General features: G+C 58.3%; 1 protein-coding gene across 5 annotated transcripts in view; it reads right to left on the minus strand.

The window, feature by feature from the left end:
• The window catches only part of CHD5 (chromodomain helicase DNA binding protein 5), a 66455-nt gene that overhangs the window by 27943 nt on the left and 20396 nt on the right, over positions 1 to 18116 (minus strand). For all 5 annotated transcript variants that reach the window (XM_032627552.1, XM_032627579.1, XM_032627542.1 and 2 more), the window contains exons 4-19: positions 17574 to 17692; positions 16764 to 17002; positions 14715 to 14839; positions 13293 to 13416; positions 12493 to 12659; positions 12097 to 12318; positions 10799 to 11005; positions 10368 to 10579; positions 7456 to 7587; positions 7262 to 7370; positions 5919 to 6110; positions 5631 to 5831; positions 2020 to 2157; positions 1808 to 1929; positions 844 to 1017; positions 322 to 463 (exon numbers count right to left, since the gene is read on the minus strand). In XM_032627552.1, coding sequence (XP_032483443.1) covers positions 322 to 463; positions 844 to 1017; positions 1808 to 1929; positions 2020 to 2157; positions 5631 to 5831; positions 5919 to 6110; positions 7262 to 7370; positions 7456 to 7587; positions 10368 to 10579; positions 10799 to 11005; positions 12097 to 12318; positions 12493 to 12659; positions 13293 to 13416; positions 14715 to 14839; positions 16764 to 17002; positions 17574 to 17692 — 2625 coding nt within the window. The remainder of the gene's footprint in view (positions 1 to 321; positions 464 to 843; positions 1018 to 1807; positions 1930 to 2019; positions 2158 to 5630; positions 5832 to 5918; positions 6111 to 7261; positions 7371 to 7455; positions 7588 to 10367; positions 10580 to 10798; positions 11006 to 12096; positions 12319 to 12492; positions 12660 to 13292; positions 13417 to 14714; positions 14840 to 16763; positions 17003 to 17573; positions 17693 to 18116) is intronic.

An 18116-nucleotide genomic window follows, 5' to 3' on the forward strand; every position in this document is an offset into this window, starting at 1 on the left:
TGCCCCGATGCCCCCCATTACTTTATGGTCACGAGGAGGGGTCCAGAGAAGGAGAGGGCCTGGCTGAGCAGTGGACAGAGGCAGGTTCTCAGATACTTCTGGCACAGTGGGGACCCACACCGCCTCCAAATCCTCATTCCCAGCAGCCAGGGGCACCACGGCGGCCACAGCTGCTTGCCACGAGGGCCACAGAGAACCCACCACGACACAGCCACGTGCACCTACCACGGCCTCAGGCCCTTCCACGGCAGCCTCAGGCGCTCACCATGGCGGTCAAGGGCACCTACCACGGTGGCCGCAGGGGCAGCCACGGGGACCTACCACAGCGGCCACTGGGAAGAGGTAAGGGTGGTTGCAGCACTTCTTCAGGTCCATCATGATATTGAGCAGCGACACCTGGTTCCCACCCCCCTTGGAGTTCAGTGCCTCGAAGTTCCGCGTGAGGATGAACTTGTAGTACTTCCTGCCGGGGGAAGGAGGAAAGGCAAGCTGGATACACCTGGCCACACCAGCCTCCGAGAGGGCACTCTGCTCTGTGGGGAGCCTGGGGGCTGCTGCCCTAGTGCCAGTTACAGAAAGACCACGGGGAGCCCCAAGAGGTGAAGCCACAGGTCTGGCGCTGCCCAGCAGGTTGCTGGGGCACAGTGCAAGGACCCAGGCAGCCCCAAGCCTGGTCACTGAAATCTAAGAGGCCCCAAGAAGGAAGTATGTGCAAAAGGTGAGTCGAGGCCTGGGCGGGGCCGAAAGGCCCTCCCACCCACCCGGGGCAGCAGCCCAGGAAGGCCAGGTCAGGCCCTTCTGATCTAGAAGACAAGCCCAGGGGACACGGGGCAGGCTGCTCACTTCTGCATCTGGCTCAGTTCCACGCGGACGATCAGCTCCGTCTTGGCCGGCATGTTCTTGAATACATCAGCCTTGAGCCGCCTTAGCATGTGCGGCCCCAGCAGGTCATGCAGCTTCTTGATCTGGTCTTCCTTGGAGATGTCGGCAAACTCCTCCAGGAAGCCCTCCAGGTTGCTGCGAGAAAAAGCTGGGATGAGAGCCCGGAGCGGGCCAAAGCCCTCTGCAAAGGGAACCAGGATTGGGGTGGGGGAGCGGGCCAGCCAGCCCGCCCCTGGCCACCTGCCAGAGAGGGGCACGGGGCAGGCTGGCTGGTGGGTCACGGAGCCCTGGCCCTGCCTGCCCTAGGTGTCCTTCCAGTCTCTGTCTAAGCCTGTGTCACCCCCACCCATCGCAGCTGTCTCAGCCACACAGGACGCCTTCCTGTCCTCAAAGCTGTCCTGGACATGCAGTCTCTAGGACTCTTAGCCATACCGCAGATAAGGAAACTGAGGCTGATGGGTGCCCAAGGTTATACAGTCCAGCCTGCCCTCGAATCTACATCTCCTGATTCCAGAATCAGCATTCTCCACCCTGAATCCCCTGAGTAGGGGATGAAGAAGGCCGGAGCTCTGTCTTCACCCCCAGCTCCACCACCACCACCCCAGCCTTCTGCCTCCCATCGCTGCCCCCCATGTGGTCACTTCAATCTTTGTGGAGGGACAGGAATGGGCCAGGGGTGTGGGGAAGGGACAGGATCCCAGGAGGACCCCCAGGGTCTTCAGGGGCAGAGCTGAGGAAAAATGGCAGGATTAGCAGAAGCAGATGTTTCCCCGGGGCTCGGCACGGCCCGGCGCACTGCTAACACTCCCACGCTACCGATGAGGAAACCGAGGTCCAGCGAGCAGCCCCAGAGCCGGGACGGGCACTGACCCCTCTTCGCTGGCTGCCCCCCACCCCAGCTCCCCAGCCGGCCCCCCCGACTCACTTGAACCTCTCTGGAGTCAGGAAATTGAGCAGGTGGAAGAGCTCCTCCAGGTTGTTCTGAAGGGGGGTCCCCGTCAGCAGCAGCTTGTAATCGATCTTGTAGCTGTTCAAGACCCTAAAGAACTTGGGGAGGGGGGACAGGGGGCCTGTCAGGGGGCACCAGGCGGCCGGCCCATCCAGGGAGCACCGGAGCCAGCGGTCAGCACTTCCTACCTTGGACTGGTTGTTCTTGAGCCGGTGGGCCTCATCCACCACGAGGCAGGCCCACTCAATGGAGCCCAGGATGGCCTGGTCGATGGTGATGAGCTCGTAGGAGGTGAGCAGAACATGGAATTTGATCTGCACTTCTTTCTGGAGGGAGAGGGAGGCGTTTGGGAGGAGAGCTGGGAGAGCAGCAGATCAGGGTCTCCAGAGACGAAGGGGCGAGGAGGAGTGTGGACAGGACCCCCAGAGAGCCCAGGGAGCCCTGGGACTGAGAGGAAGACACAGGCCACTGAGCAAAGGGGTCAGCTGAGGCCCAGGAAGGGCTGAGAGAGGCAGAGGAGAGCCTGTAGGCGGCACCTGGGTGTGCAGCAGCCCTGCTCTTTTGGGCTAGACCTTGGTCAAGGTAATTAACCTCCCCAAGCCTCAGTCGCCTCACCTGTAAAAAGGGAGCAATACTGTCTACAGGAGGAATGCCACAAGAATTAAAAGGGCAAGTCTGTTCCTCAAAAAATTACACATATTACGGAGAACAGTATGGAGATTGCTTTAAAAAACTATAAAAATAGGGCTTCCCTGGTGGCGCAGGGGTTGGGAGTCCGCCTGCCGATGCAGGGGATGCAGGTTCGTGCCCCAGTCCGGGAGGATCCCATGTGCCGTGGGGCGGCTGGGCCCGTGAGCCATGGCCACTGAGCCTGCACGTCTGGAGCCTGTGCTCCGCAACGGGAGAGGCCACAACAGTGAGAGGCCTGCGTACCGCAAAAAAAAAAAAAAAAAAAAACTATAAAAATAGAGCTACCACGTGATCCAGCAATCCTACTCCTGGGCATATATCCAAAGAAAAGCATAATTCGAAAAGACACATGCACCCCAGTGTTCACTGCAGCACTATTTACAACAGCCAAGACATGGAAACAATGTAAGTTTCCATCAACAGAGGAATGGATGAAGAAGATGTGGTACATACATACAATGGAATATTACTCAGCCATAAAAAAATGAAACAATGCCATTCACAGCAACATGGATGGACCTAGAAATTGTCATACTGGGTGAAGTAAGTCAGACAAAGACAAATATCATACGATATCGCTTATATGTGGAATCTAAAAAAATGGAACAAATGAACCTTTTTTACAAGAGAGAAACAGAGTCACAGATGTAGAAAACAGACTTATGGTTATGGGGAAAAACGGGGAGGGATAAATTGGGAGACTGGGATTGACATATACACACTACTATATATGAAATAGACAACTAATAAGGACCTACTGCATAGCACAGGGAACTCTACTCAATACTCTGTAATGACCTGTATGGGAAAAGAATCTAAAAAAGAATGGATATATGTATATGGATAACTGAGTCACTGTGCTGTACACCTGAAACGAAGACAACATTGTAAATCAACTATACGCCAATAAAATTTTTAAAAAATAATATAAAAACAAAAACAAACAAACAAACGAAACTACACATAGAATTGCCATGCGATCCAGCATTTCCAATTCTGGTTATAGACGCAGAAGAAGTGAAAGCAGGGACTTGAATGAATATTTCTGCACACCTATGTTCATAGCATTATTCACAAGAACCAAAAGGTAGAAACACTCAAGTGTCCACAGGCAGATGAATGGATTAAACAAAAGGTGGTCTATTCACATGATGGAATGTTATCCTCTTAAAAAAGAAAGAAATCCTGACACATGCTACAATACAACGTGCTGAGTGAAATGAGCCAGACACAAAAGGACAAATACTGTATGATTCCACTTACATGAAGTACCAAGAATAATCAAATTCAGAGACCAAAAGTAGGAGGTTGCCAGGGGCTGGTGGAAGTTAGTGTTTAATGGGGACAGAGTTTCAGGTTTACAAGATGAGTAGCTCTGGAGATGGGGGTGATGGCTGCACAGCAGTATAAATGTCCTTGATGTCCACGAACCGTACTTGTAAAAATGGTTAAGATGATACACTTTAAGTTATGTGTATTTTCCTACAATTTTAAAAAATAAAGTAAATTAAAAAGCTGAGGGCTTCCCTGGTGGCGCAGTGGTAGAGAATCTGCCTGCTAATGCAGGGAACACGGGTTCGAGCCCTGGTCTGGGAGGATCCCACACGCCGCGGAGCAACTAGGCCCGTGAGCCACAACTACTGAGCCTGTGCGTCTGGAGCCTGTGCTCCGCAACAAGAGAGACCGCGATAGTGAGAGGCCCGCGCACCGCGATGAAGAGTGGCCCCCCCTTGCCACAACTAGAGAAAGCCCTCGCACAGAAACAAAGACCCAACACAGCAAAAACTAATTAATAAACTCCTACCCCCAACATCTTCTTTAAAAAAAAAAAAAAAAAAAGCTGAGTCAGCAAAGCACCCAGCCCATCTCAGGACCCCAGGGTGAGCTCAGAAGTTGTTTCTGTGACTGATAGGCCCACAGGGCCATCCCTCTGGAATCACTGAGTCATTCCCTCATTCAACAAATAGTTATTGAGAATCCCCTGGCGGTTCAGCAGTTAGGACTCAGTGCTTTCACTGCCATAGCCCGGGGTTCAATCTCTGGTCGGGGAACTAAGATTCCCACAAGCCGCGTGGCGCAGCCAAAAAAAACAAACCCACACAAATAGTTACTGAGCATCTCCTGGGGCCACGACCATCCCCCAGACGAGGGAGAAAGCTGAGGTGAGGAACCCTGGGGAGGCTGGAGGTGATCCGCCAGCCCCCAGCACTGCAGGTAGCGTGTGAGAGCGCCAAGACTGCCTGAGTGCCCCCACGTGCCAGGCGCAGGAAGTACTGAGTGCTTTGTGTCCTCGATTCTCAGGGTGCAGCCTGAGAATCAGAAGCATGCACATCAACTGGGACTCTGTCAGGCCCCACCTCAGAGCTGCGGGATCAGAACCTGCCCTTCAACAAGGCCCCTGCTGACCCGGGGGCACAGGGAAGTCTGAGCGGCCCCGCCTAATGCTTATTCATTCGACCCTCCACAACTCTAGACTGGGTCTGTTATCTCCATTTTGCTGAGAAGATTCTGAAGCACAGAGAGGCTAAGTGACTTGCCAGAGGTCACACAGCTGGTGGACTGGGTTGAATCGTGTCCCCTCAAGATCCATGTCCACCCAAAACCTCAGAATATGACCTTTTTTGGAGCTAGGGTCTTTGCAGGTGTAATTAGTTGAAATGAGCTCATCCTGGATTAGGGTGGGTGTCTTTATAAGAAAAGGAGACACAGACACACAGGGGAGACGAGACGGCCACATGACAACAGAGGCAGAAACCCAAGTGATACAGCTGCAAATCAAGGACTGCCAAGGAACGCCTGCGGCAACCAGATGCTGGAAGAGGCGTGGAAGGGTCCTCCCCCAGAGCTTCAGGGGCAGCAGGACCCCGCCAACAGCTGGATCTCGGATTCCTGGCCTCCAGAACGGCGAGAGGATAAATTCTGTTGCTGTTTTCAGCCCCACCGCCACCCTGTTTATGGTTCTCTGCCCCAGGACATGGATACAGCAGGTAACTCTGCCTCAAGAGAAGCTCCGTGCCAGCTACTACCTACCTCCACCAGGGCCCAAGAGAAGAGACCCCAGATGGACTGCAGGGCCCTGTGCAGGGTCCCCGGGGTCAGGAGTACTCACCTTCATCCGGAACACCTTCTTCCCACTCCGAATGGCATTGTCCTCAAACGAAAACTCGTTCTCCCGGATCACAGAGCGGCTCTCCTTGTCCCCCGTGTAGGTGACCACGTAGAAGTCAGGCGCCCACATCTCAAACTCACGTTCCCAGTTGATGATGGTGGACAGGGGCGCACTGACCAGGTAGGGCCCCTTGGAGTGGCCCTGGGGAGGGAGACGGACGCGCTGAGGCTGCCGGCCCACAGCCAGCACCGGCTACCCCTCCCCAGCCGCCCAGCCTGGGCCTCAAACCTCCTTGTACAGGGAGTAGAGGAAGACGATGGTCTGCACTGTCTTGCCCAGACCCATCTCATCGGCCAGGATGGTGTCGGTGCCCTGGGCCCAGGAAAAGCGCAGCCAGTTAAGGCCCTCCAGCTGGTACGGGTGCAGTGTGCCGCCCGTGGAGTCGATGTACCACGGCTGCTTGTCAAACTTGACCGTGGGCTGCAAGGAGGCAGAGGTTCAGACGTACCCTGGATCCTGGGCCACCAGGGCCCACCCCCCAGGCCTTTGCACACGCAGTTCCTTATGATTGGAATACTCTTCCCACTCCTCTCATCCCTGCTAACTTATTCATCTTTCAGGTCACAGCTGGAATGCCTCTTCCTCCAGGAAGTCCTCCCTGACTCCTGGCCCGGCTTAGGTGTTCCCACCACGTCCTCCCTTGTCGACCCTATACTTCTCCTATCAGGGCAGTTTACCAAGTGTTGGATTCTCTGACTTTAAGCTCAGCTTGTGGTCACCATACTGGTGACCTGCTCCTCTGAGTCCCATACAGTGACCAGGACACAGTGAGAACTTAGGCAACATTTGTTGGATGCACGCCCAGGGTGCCTGATCCCGAAAATCACCTCTTTTATCCTGCAGCTCGGGGCCACCTCCCCCATGAAGTCCTCCTGAGGTTTCAGACCCATTCACCTTTCCCTGGCATCCCACAGTCTCAAGCCGATCCCCCACTTCTGTGTGTACCCGCCACGGGCCCTTGGAGGATGAGCACTTCGTGAAACAGGGGGCAGGGCCTTGTTCCCCCAGGGCCAGACCAGGGCCAGGTGCTAGCAGACACCCAGAGAAGTTTGCTAAATGAATAATAGTCAACCTTCCACTCCCCGACGGGCTCAAAGCTCCGGGGCAAGTTGTGGGTCTCCTGCCCCGAACAGATAAAGAATGGTGTGTAATTAGCAAATCAGCAGTTATGTTCCTGAAGTAGGAAACACACTTTTTGATGTAAGTGCTTGGAATTAGCTCAACTTAAGGAATGCAATTTCATGAGCTGCGCTGAATAGACACTATCTGCTCCGCAGTCTGTGCACTGGTGACCCATCCTTCAAATCACTCTGTCCCCCAGGAGCTGCTGCTCTGCATGAGGCTGGGGGACCCAGACCCCAGGGTGTGAGGCCTCCCCTGCGGGGAAGGGCTGGGTCCTGTCACCCTTGTCCCTGACTGAGCCGCAGAGCCCCCTCCTGCGCAGGTGCGGCTCCGTGTGCACAGACCCGCAGTACGAGTTCTCCGGAGACCTCCGGAGACCATACTCTCCTCCATGGCCAAGTCTCAGTGGACCCCCTGGCAACCCCACCCCGGGGCCCCTCCCCGCTCACATCCACGATGGGCGTGTCCGGGGGCTTCTCCTGTTTGTCGTCCTTCAGCTTCTTGCCCTTCTTGACCAGCCTCTTGGGCAGCCTGGCGTCCTCCCCCAGCATCAATTCCCTAGGAAAGAGCACGGGATGATGAGAGCAGAGCTCAGGCCGGTGGGGGGTGGGAGGCCCCGCCCAGGGGCCCCACCGTGGCCCACCTGTGGCCCCAGTAGGCCTGCTTCAGGTTGTCGTAGTAGGGGATGTCAATGTCGTCAATCTCCCAGGTGCACTGGTCGTAGGGCAGATCTTTCCACTTGATCAGGTAATGCACATCCCCCTTTTTGTCGAAGCTGCAACATGGTAAACAGATGGAGGAGGGGCGGGTCACCCGGGCAAGAGTCCACGGAGGGCACCTCACAGGATGCAAAGCCTCTCACCCCCGCGGTCCCCTGGGAGCCCCAGCCAGGAGGGCGGCACCAGGCAGGGACTCCAGAGAGGTGAGACAGCTTGGCCAAGGCCACACAGCTAGTGAGAGGGAGGGAGGAGGGAACGGGTTGAGCGGCAGAGCAGAGGCACATCTGGGAGGCCACGCTAGTGGGGGAGCACAGAACCAGCATCCACTCCATCCTCGGTGACTGTGAATCCCATTCAGTCATGAGGATTCCCCCGGAATTCTCAATTACTGAGTCAGATGGCTCTCCTCTGACCACAGACCTTCGTTTTCTCGCTTAAAAACTCCCAAAGAGGGGGCTTCCCTGGTGGCGCAGTGGTTGAGAGTCCGCCTGCCAATGCAGAGGACACAGGTTCGTGCCCTGGTCTGGGAAGATCCCACATGCCGCGGAGCGGCTGGGCCCGTGAGCCATGGCTGCTGAGCCTGCGCGTCCGGAGGCTGTGCTCCGGAACGGGAGAGGCCACAACAGTGAGAGGCCCGTGTACGGTGTAAAAAAAAAACCAAAACTCCCAAAGAGGGACTTCCCTGGCGGTCCAGTGGTTAAGACTCCGAGCTTCCACTGCAGGGGGTACGGGTTCCATCCCTGGTCGGGGAACTAAGATCCCGCATGCCACACGGAGTGGCCAAAAAAAAAAAAGGAAAAACCTCCCAAGGACTGGAGGGGTGCCCATCCCGGTCTGGGGCCAATCCCTGCAAAGTAGAGACAAATGTAATTCTTGCAGGTGGGATGCCCTCTCCCAAAGACCCCCGGGGACACAGGGACCTGATGGCCCAGCCAGCAGCCCAGAGGGGTTGCTGCAGAGAAGCACCTTGCACTGCAGCTTGAATATGGCTCCTGGGAGGGGCCTGGGGCCTCCCACCCAACCTGAGTGCACTGGGCAACCGAGGCAGGGCAGCGCTGCAGGGCCAGGGGTGCCACGGCTAGCCTGGGGACCATGGACAGAAAGACCAATCCCCAGTCACCATGGAAACCGATGAATTTTTTTTTTTTTCAATAAATGATTGGTTATTACTCAGACTCCATTCAGGTAATACATTTGGAGGAAATTCACCTACCCCGCTTTGAAGGCAGGGAGAAAACTTGCCACTTTTGTTTTGAACATGCAATTTAACAAAGGTAAAAAAATTGTGGATCAGTTCAACGGGGGGGCTCAGGTCACAGTGAGGAGGGCTGGGGATGGGAGGATGAGGTATTTCATAGTTGAGGGGGTAATTTTTCAAATTCCCCTGGCCCATCTTCCTGACGGCCATGCTAGCAGGCGCTGGCACACTCCTTGAACCCCCGTGGCAGCCCTGTGGGGTGGGTACTCTCATTATCCCATTTCACATGAGAAACACAGAAGCACAGAGCCCGGAAAATGGGAGCCAGGGCTGAAATCCGAGTGACAGGATCAGGTTCTTAAACTCTGCTCTACCCAACTCCTGCCATCGGGACGCCTGTGGTCTGCTGGATCCCAAGTCCCCCCGAGGCAGAGCCTCCGTGGGCCCCACCCTGAGCCCACCCGTCAGCCACCGCCGGTTCTCAAGCACCTGAGCTCAAGAATGAGCAAGAGGGGCTTCCCTGGTGGCGCAGCGGTTAAGAATCCGCCTGCCAACGCAGGGGACACAGGTTCGAGCCCTGGTCCGGGAAGATCCCACATGCCACGGAGCAACCAAGCCCGTGCGCCACAACTATTGAGCCTGTGAGTCACAACCACTGAAGCCCGCGCATCTCGAGCCCGTGCTCTGCAACAAGAGAAGTGGCAGAGCAGAGGGACATCCGGGAGGCCACGCACCACAACGAAGAGCAGTCCCCGCTCACGGCAACTAGAGAAAGCCCACGTGCAACAATAAAGACCCCAAATAAATAAATAAAATTAATTAAAAAATAATTTTAAAGAAATTAATTAAAAAAAAAAAGAATGAGCAAAACCTCCCACCTCCCCACCAAACCAAAGCCACTCTTGCAGTCCGGGGCCCCCCTGCCTTGGTGTCTGCGTCTGGCCTCTGCAGCCTCTGACCACTGTCACCTGGGCAATTTCACACTGCTCAACAAAGAGCTGTCGCAGGGGCACTGGGGTTTGGAACAGTGGCTAAGAAAGCAAGTCCTGCCGTCAGAACAGCACTGGGTTCAAATCCCAGCACCCCTGCCTCTTGGCTGTGTGACTCTGGGCAAGTGACTTAACCGTGCTGTCATCCATAAACACGAAGGCGGGAATAAAACACCTACCTCTTGGTAGATGGCACTCGGTGGTGTCAGCCGTGTTATAAAGGAGCAGCAAGCATGTACTCACCCCACAGCTCAGGCCCACCCTGGTCCCCAGGACCTTCCGGCAGGTATCAAGCACTGACGTCAGCAGACACCCAGGAGCACAAGGGTCCCGACCCCCCAAGTGTCCCATCTACAGCTTCCACTGGCCGTTCGTCAAGTTGCCCCTTTAGACATATGACTTAGGAACTGCTCTCCTACCATGAGTGACACGCATGCACATGCAAGTTTACACATGTGTGCATCCATGTACCCAGCTGCATGAAGACCCCTCCAGCTGGACAGTCAAATCGCCGACAGTGGGACCCCTTCCCCTACCACACCCACGCGTGGTCCTGAGCCCATTTAACAGGCTGAAGGGGCCGGTGTGTCCCAGACCTGCAGCCACCCACCTCCAGCGAGGTTCAGGGCCCCACCCGCCGAGCACACACCTGTGGTTCAGGATGCGGTGAATCATCATCCACTCCGGCTTGATGCCATAGCGGTAGAAGCGCTCCTCCATCTTGGCATAGAGAGGGTCTTTGTTCTTCCTTTTCTCGCTCTTGCCATCCTCATCGCCAGAGCCATAGTCAAAGGGCGGTGGCTCGTCCATGTCGTTCTTTCTTTGGTAGTTGCGATACATCACCGTGTGGTAGAGCTCCAGCTGCTCGCAAAGGGGGCAGAGGTTACAGGAGGGAGATGGGCCATGACCCCACCCCCCATGTCCCCCAACCCAGCTCCCCCAGCCCCCAGCCTGGGTCCCAAGCAGGACAATCCTCACCTTCCACCTCCCCCTCCCCAACTCCCAGCAATGCCCCTCACTCAGGGAGCTGGCCGGGGCGTTTAGGTCCTGAGCACAGCCACACCTGCCCAGGTGCCTCACCTGTAGCTCCTTCACCCAGGAGCAGTGCCAGTAGGAGAGCCCAGCCCACTTGACAAAGAACTCTCTCTCCGGGATGCCCTCTAGGGGCTTGGGTGGTGGAACACCAGGCTCTACGTCGGACCCCGGCAGCCCCACCATGAAGGGGGCTGGGGGCTCTGTCCACCTCCAATGCAGGATCCGCTGGACTTTGCCCTTCAGCGGGGGACACTGTGGACAGAGGAGGGTCCCCAAGTTAAGGGCTTAGCTGCAGGGCCCCACCCCGAGGCTCCCTCCAACAAGCTGTACTGCTCCAAGTCAGACAGCACCACAGTGACTCCAAGACACCACTCTGACCTCAGGAGACCACCCATGCCGTGCACGCTGATGAGACGATACGGGTCTGCACACACACGCGTGCACACACACATACACACGCATAATGGAAGCCCATATGCACACAGGTAACCGAGGGCTGGCAAGGCACAGCCCAGGATCCACAGGGTGGGGGACCCAGCACTAGGGGTGGGCTGGGGACAACTCGGAGCATGGTGGCCTTCAAATGCCTACGGTGAATGGGGGGGAGAGGGGCGGGTGTTCTCCTCTCCCCGCAGAAACTGAGGCCCCAGCCCCAGAGGCCTCCTACCCTCTCGCCATCCCCAGCCCTGTGACAAGAGCCAGGTCCAGTCTGAGTCTGAATGGACAGTTCAGCCTTATGTGGCCTTGGGCAAGTCACTTTACCTCCCTGAGCCTCAGTTTTCTCATCTAAAAATGGGAATAACAAAAGGCCTGGTACTGGAAAACTCAGTAAGCATTAGAGAGATGCCCAGTAAACGGTGGCTATGGTGGACGGTGGTGGGATTATCACCACTGCTTTTCTCTTCTCATAGCGGCTGTTTCCAGGAAGTGTGAAGGGGATTGCAAGCAGAGCAGGCCAGGGTGAGGCGGTGGCCGGGACTCGGGGCAGATGGGAGGGGGCTTGGGACTGAGCCCCAGCGGGGCGGTGGCGGGGGTGAGGGGTGAGGGGTGGGGGGTGTACTCGTGGGGTGTGTCCTGGACGGGAAGGGGCGGGTTAAAGGCCTTGGTAGGCGGAGAGCCAGGTGGGGCCTTCGTAGGTGAGGCCTGGAGCAGCACGGGCGATGGGCGTGGTGGGCGTGGCCTGGGCCGGGGGAGGCGGGGCTTTGGTGGACAGGGCCTGCTGGGGCGGGGCCTCGGTGGGTGGGACCTTTGCCTGCAGGGCCTTGCCGGGGGCGGGCCCTGGTCGTGATGGGCGGGGCCTTGCCGGGGGCGGGGCGTTCGGCGCGGGCCGGCGTAACACTCACAGTACAGCGCGGGCAGAGCCATTCACCGTTTGGGATCTCGGGCAGCGGCGGGTTGAGGCAGTGCAGGTGGTAGGAGGAGGGGCAGGCGTCGCAGCAGAGCAGCTCGCCGCCGTCCTTGCACACGCGGCAGAACTCCATGTGGTCGTCCTCCTCTTCCTCGCAGCCGCCCTCCTCCTCGTCGTCCTCGTCGTCCTTCGGCTCCCACTGGATCCCCTCCTTCTCCTGGAGGGGGGGAGTCCAGGTGGAGGCACCCTGGACCAGGACCCCACCTCCACCAGGGAGCGACTCCCTCCCTCCCACTCGCACTTCCCCATGTTCTGCCCCAGAAGACCGTGCAGGAGTCCGGAAGCCAGGCACAGACAAAATCCCGCCCCAGCGCGTCTGCCAAGGGCTTACACAGTGGGGACAGCTCCACTTGCCCTCGGGAGCTTTCTCCAGCTCTGGGTCCAGGCAGACGAGGTGGTAGGCCCTCGGGCAGGTGTCGCACAGGATGATCTCCCCACCCTGTTGGCACACCTCACAGTAGTCCTGGTGGTCCGTCTCATAGCCATCACCATCATCAACTGCGGAGGGGGCAGAGGCAGTCGTGGAGGGCCTTGTTCCCACTCCCAGTGCACAGCCAATCTCCACCCCAGGCTGCCCTGGCGCATACTAGGCGCTCGATAGATGTTGGATGGTGGATGGACAGACAGGGTCAACAGGAGGACTGAAAGAGTAAAGAGGTGAAGAGATGGATGGAAGATGGATAAAAGGAAAGAAGGAAGGGAAGGAGGGAGGAGGAAGGAAAGAAGAAAGATAGGTGAATGCATGGAAAGATGAATGGCTGGATGAATAAAGGCAAGGGAGGGAGGGAACGAGGATGGAGGGGGGAACGAGGATGGAGAGGGGGAACGAGGATGGGTAGGGGAATGGGGCTGAGGGGGTACATGGGTAGAGGGTGGATGAGGTTAAGAAGCAACTCCTCCTGTGCCCCCCCTCTGCCAGTGCAAATGCCCTGGGGTGGCTCACATCACGGGTCCCTAACGTATGCAGACTCACTTCGACAGGACCCCCTCTCCTAACCACAGAGGCCAGGGTGCTTGAGGAAGCACAGGGGAGCTGTCTGCTGAGGGGTGCCCTTCTCTGCTCCCCGAGGGGGCTCCGCATGCCCACATGCGCCGTGCTGGCCATGGGAACCGTGCAGACAGGACTCTTACTTCTCTTCTTCTGGCGCCTCCTCTTGCTCTTCCTCCCCATCAGGGCAGAACACTCCGAGCGCACGGAGGCGCTGTGGATGCTGGCACTGTCCAAGTCCGACCCCTCCCGCTGCTCCTCCTCACTCTGTGGAGGCAGTGGGGGGGGGGGGGGGGGGGGGCGGGCTGTGAGCCTAGAGCCAGCCCTGGGGGCTCATCTCCAGGCTTCGCAGGCCTGGGGGGGGGCACAGTGGAGGCTCCAGAGGCACAGTGCTGTCTGTCTCTGGTTCATCTCGTCCCTCCACCCAGCTAGAAAACCCTCAGCCCACCGGTCCAGCCTGATGGCCTTGCACCCTCCTCCCCAAGCCCTGCTCTCCAGCCCTCAGACCCTCCCCACACTTTCCACCTCCGGAACTCTCCCAGGCCCTGCCCTCCACCCTGCCAAACTCCTACACATCCCTCAAGGGGAAGCCCTAAGGACACCTCCCCCAAGGAGCCTTCCCAGAACTCTCCCTAATGAGACCTGTTGCACAGCCTTGTGCCAGGTCCGACCTGTCCCATCTGCCTGTCATTGGCTCTCTCCCAGCGCATGTGCCCAAACCCTTCCAGCCTGCGAGCAGCTCCAGAGCAGGGCCCACCGTGGTGGAGCAGAGGGCCTAGCACATTAGTTTGTGCTCAAAAGCTAAGCTGAGCTGGACCACCAGCTCCGGGCTGGACCATGCCTGCTGCTCCGTGCTCCCCTCCACAGCAGCTAAACTTGAGACCTGTCACTTGCCCCTACGAAGGGACAAAGAGATGGCTTCCATCTCTGCCCCTCTGCAGGGCTGGGTCAGGTGAGGGAAATAGGTGCCCTGTAGGGGCAGGAGTGGGGTGAATGCCTCTACCCCCGGAGAAAGAGGGCTCAAAGGCTCAGACACGGACTTAGGGTCATTCCAGAGCTGGTGACAGAGCTGGCCCTGGGAGGGCAAGGGAGGGGCAGGGTTCCAACCCAGCCCTATCCTGCCTACATGCCACCTTCCTGGGGCCTGCCCTCCCAGCAGACCTGGGCATCCAGGCGCCCCCCAGGACTCTCCCGCCTGCTGCCCAGATGGAGAGGCAGCTGGGGCAGAAGGAGCCAGGACTGAGCCCCCAGCTCAGCAAGGTGGGCAGGAGAGCTACCCACCCAGAGTCCAAGCTACACGGGGCCTTGGAAGGATCCAGGCTGAACCCCTCACCAGTCAGGTGGGGAAACAGGCCCAGCAGGCCTGAATGTAGAATGGGAGAGGCTGGGGCGGGGGGATGGTGTGTACAAGACCTGCCCCCTGCCTGGCTCAGGAGAATGAACTGATAGCCCTGCTTTCCACGTCACCCAACCTTTGCATGCTACACACACACACACACACGCACGCACGTGCACGCACACACACTCACACTCGCACTCACACACACGCACACACTCACACTCACCGAGGAGCCTTTCTTCCTCTTGCTGCCAACCCCTCCGAAGCGGAACTTGAGCCCGGCCACCTTTCTCCCTTTGCCCTTTTTCTTCACATCCTTGGAGCCTTTGATCTTCTTCCTCACTCCAGGCCCTGAAAAGCACCGGTGGAATAGACCAGCGCCCGCCATGGCTCACTCACTCACCGCCATGCTTTCACTCGGCCTTGAGAACCCGCTTTAAGGAAAGGATGGTTTCTGCCGTTGCCCCTTCTCAGATGAGAAGAGCTCGGAAAGGTGACGTCCTTGCTAAAGTTGCACAGTAGAGGGGGAAGCCAGAGAATAACCCTGGCCCAGTCCCTGCTCTGGCCGCTGTGCTGCCATCTTAGGAACAGCCCCGTCCCATCCCTCTCCCCAGAAAGGAGCTGTCCCCAGTGCAGCCACCAGCCCCCAGGGCCACTAAGGGCACACCGACCCACCTGCGGACCATACCTAGGCCCTGGAGGGATGTGCTAGGGCAAGAAGCCCTTTCCCCAGCTGCCAGCCTCCGGGTTGTCTGCCATACCCCACACACCGGCACCACTCAAGACCGCCCTCACCTCTGCCAATCATCCCCAGGAAATGCTGGCTCCCAGGTGGCCAGCAGGGGTGAGGTTGTTTTTATGGAACTGGTCACAGGACAATTAGTCACCTGGGGAGTAATGACCCCCCCACCCCAGCAGCCTCTCCCACCAGGCCGAGCAGGGCAAGTGGGGGCCTAAAGGCAGATGGCCTCGCCCCAGGCCCTCCTCCACCCACATCACACACAGAGAGCTGGGTCTGGGAGCCCAGCTGTAACCTCAGTGGCGCCACGGAAAATCTATTTCAATTTTTCAGGCTCTGAATAGGCAGCTCAGGGAATCGATAGCTCAGCAGCTGGAGCCCGACAGGAAATGAGAAAGAAGCCTGGCGGTGCAGACAGCAAGGGAGGTGAGCGGAAGCAGTCTCTAAAGCCCGCGTCAGTCACCCACCGGGGACCCCTGTGGGACCTGCTAAAGGGAGGCATTATCCCAGAAACCAAAGCTCCTTGGGGCAGAAACAAGGGGTCCCCAGCGTCTGCTCTGCCCCCCATCAAAACCCAGGTCAGGGGACTTCCTTGGTGGCGCAGTGGTTAGGAATCCGCCTGCCAATGCGGGGGACACGGGTTCGATCCCTGGTCCGGGAAGATCCCACATGCCGCGGAGACACTAAGCCTGTGCGCCACAACTCCTGAGCCTGCGCTCTAGAGCCCACGAGCCACAACTACCAAGCCCGTGTGCCACAACTACTGAAGCCCGTGTGCCTAGAGCCCGTGCTCTGCAACAAGAGAAGCCACTGCAATGAGAAGCCCACACACCGCAACGAAGAGTAGACCCCGCTCGCCGCAACGAGAGAAAGCCCACGTGCAGCAACAAAGACCCAACGCAGCCAAAAAAACCCAGGTCAGGGCACCCAGGAAGGTGAGCTGCAGGCAACACCACCACTCAGAGCCCCGGGGAGATCAATGTCCCTACTCCCAGTGGGGCCGTAAATCCTCCATCCGGGGAAGAAAGGTCCCTCCCCTAGAACTTCAAGTTGCAGAGAGCCTCTGCTGTCCCTATTCTCCCCACCCAGACACCACCACAGAGTCTGATTTTGTATCTGGACCTCCTTCCTGGCCTCCCTGGGAAGGCGGCCCTATCCACGCCCACGCCCGTGTACATCTGTTACCCCGAGGGCCGGGTGCTCAGAAGAGAGCGATCCACGGGTCACCTTGGGACCCCTTCCCCCTGGGAATGGTGCAGGCTCAAACCCAAGAGCCCCCTAACTCCCAGTAGCACAGGTCACACCTCTGTCCCCTCCTCCACACCTGGGAAAACTCCCAAAGCTCTGAGCCCACCGCCTCCTCCACTTCGCCACCAGCCCCAAGAGAGAGGCAGGACAGATGCCACAACACAGCTGAGGAAGGGTGGATGGGTCCAAGGTCAACCAAGGCACTGGGTCCTTGATAGAGACCGGCCCGTTTGTCCCAGACTGTAGGGCCTGGGGGCCCTCTGCCAGCAGGACTGGGTGCAGCCTTACCCTTGCCCTCCTTGGTCTTGGCCTTGCGGACAGGCACAGGCTGGGGTGCCTGCTGGGGGCTGATGGCCAGCGGAGGCGCGATGGTGACCGTCTCCACGGCCGCGGCCACCGCCGCTGCGGCCGCCGCCGCCGAGCTGCCCTTAAAGGGGTTGTTGGCGCTGAACTCTCGCCACTTGGCGCCCAGGACGGTCATCATTTTGGACATGGGGATCTTCGGGTTCTTCTTGGCGATGAGTGGCCTGCGTGGGGTGAGAGGCAGGAGGGTGAGGACAGCCCCATGGAAGGGATGAGACCCCCATGTGACCCCCCACAGGGCCCACCCTTCTTCTCCCAAGTCCCACACCTGGCATATACAGCAAACTGGGAAAACTGGGCAGAAAGGAGGGCAGGGAAGAGCACCAAGACAGAGACAGCAGTCCACCCCCAAGGCTCCCGATTCCCTGTTTATGTGGCCGGTGATCTTCTAATTGGGTTTTCAGACCCTGTAAGACCCGAGGGACCAGAGGCAGGGGTCCAGTCCCATTTCTTTTAGAGCTGAGTGTGGCCACGGGGGCTTAAGACCCCTGGGGATGACTGGGGTTGCCATCCCTGGGGGTAGGACCAGCGAGGGAAAGCAGGACCACCTGTTGAGATGGAAGGGTCCTGCCTGCCCCTCCTGCCAGCTCTGCCCAGGGTCAGTGTCAGCCTGGAAGCCCACCCCAGGAGCCCGGGGCCCTGCCCCTCTGGCCGCCCCACTTGGTGAGCCCGGGGGAGGCAGGCCTCGAAGGCAGTCTCCGTGGATGCCCAGCCATGGTGGCCCCGAGGCCCCACCTGAGGAACTGGCTGAAGGCCTTGTAGTTGGTGAGCGTGTGATAGTCGGCCTCCGAGAACGGGTAGTCCACGTCGTCCAGGCCCCACTCGGCCATGAGCTGCCCCGAGGACTTGGGCTCCTACGGACACACAGGCCGGAGGTGGAATGAGAGGTGGGAGTCCTTTTACCCTGAACCCCCACCAGGGCCCCACCCAGGGCGCCTCGGAAAAGCAGGGGGATATTGTCAGCAACTTAACGAGAGCAGTTCTCATCCACCACTGAAAACATCCTACAGCATCTCAGGCCGCCAGCCCCTTGATCAGTGGGAACGGCCCAGATGCCAGCTCTTGATGGGGTGCGGGCCACACGCCTGGGGGGCTAATGCGGGGGTTTGGGGGGAAGCCACGTGCATGTCCAGGGCAGGAATAACATCAGGACTCACTCTGTCCACCCCAGGAGATCACCTAGTACAGTCACACTTGGACCTCGTGAAAGGGCAGGTCACTGCGGGTTCGGGGACCAGGAAGGTGTGCCCTGGTCAGGGCAGTGGCCCAGCTCAGGGC

The sequence above is a fragment of the Phocoena sinus genome, chromosome 1 (genome assembly GCF_008692025.1).
Source record: "Phocoena sinus isolate mPhoSin1 chromosome 1, mPhoSin1.pri, whole genome shotgun sequence".
Lineage (NCBI taxonomy): Eukaryota > Metazoa > Chordata > Mammalia > Artiodactyla > Phocoenidae > Phocoena > Phocoena sinus.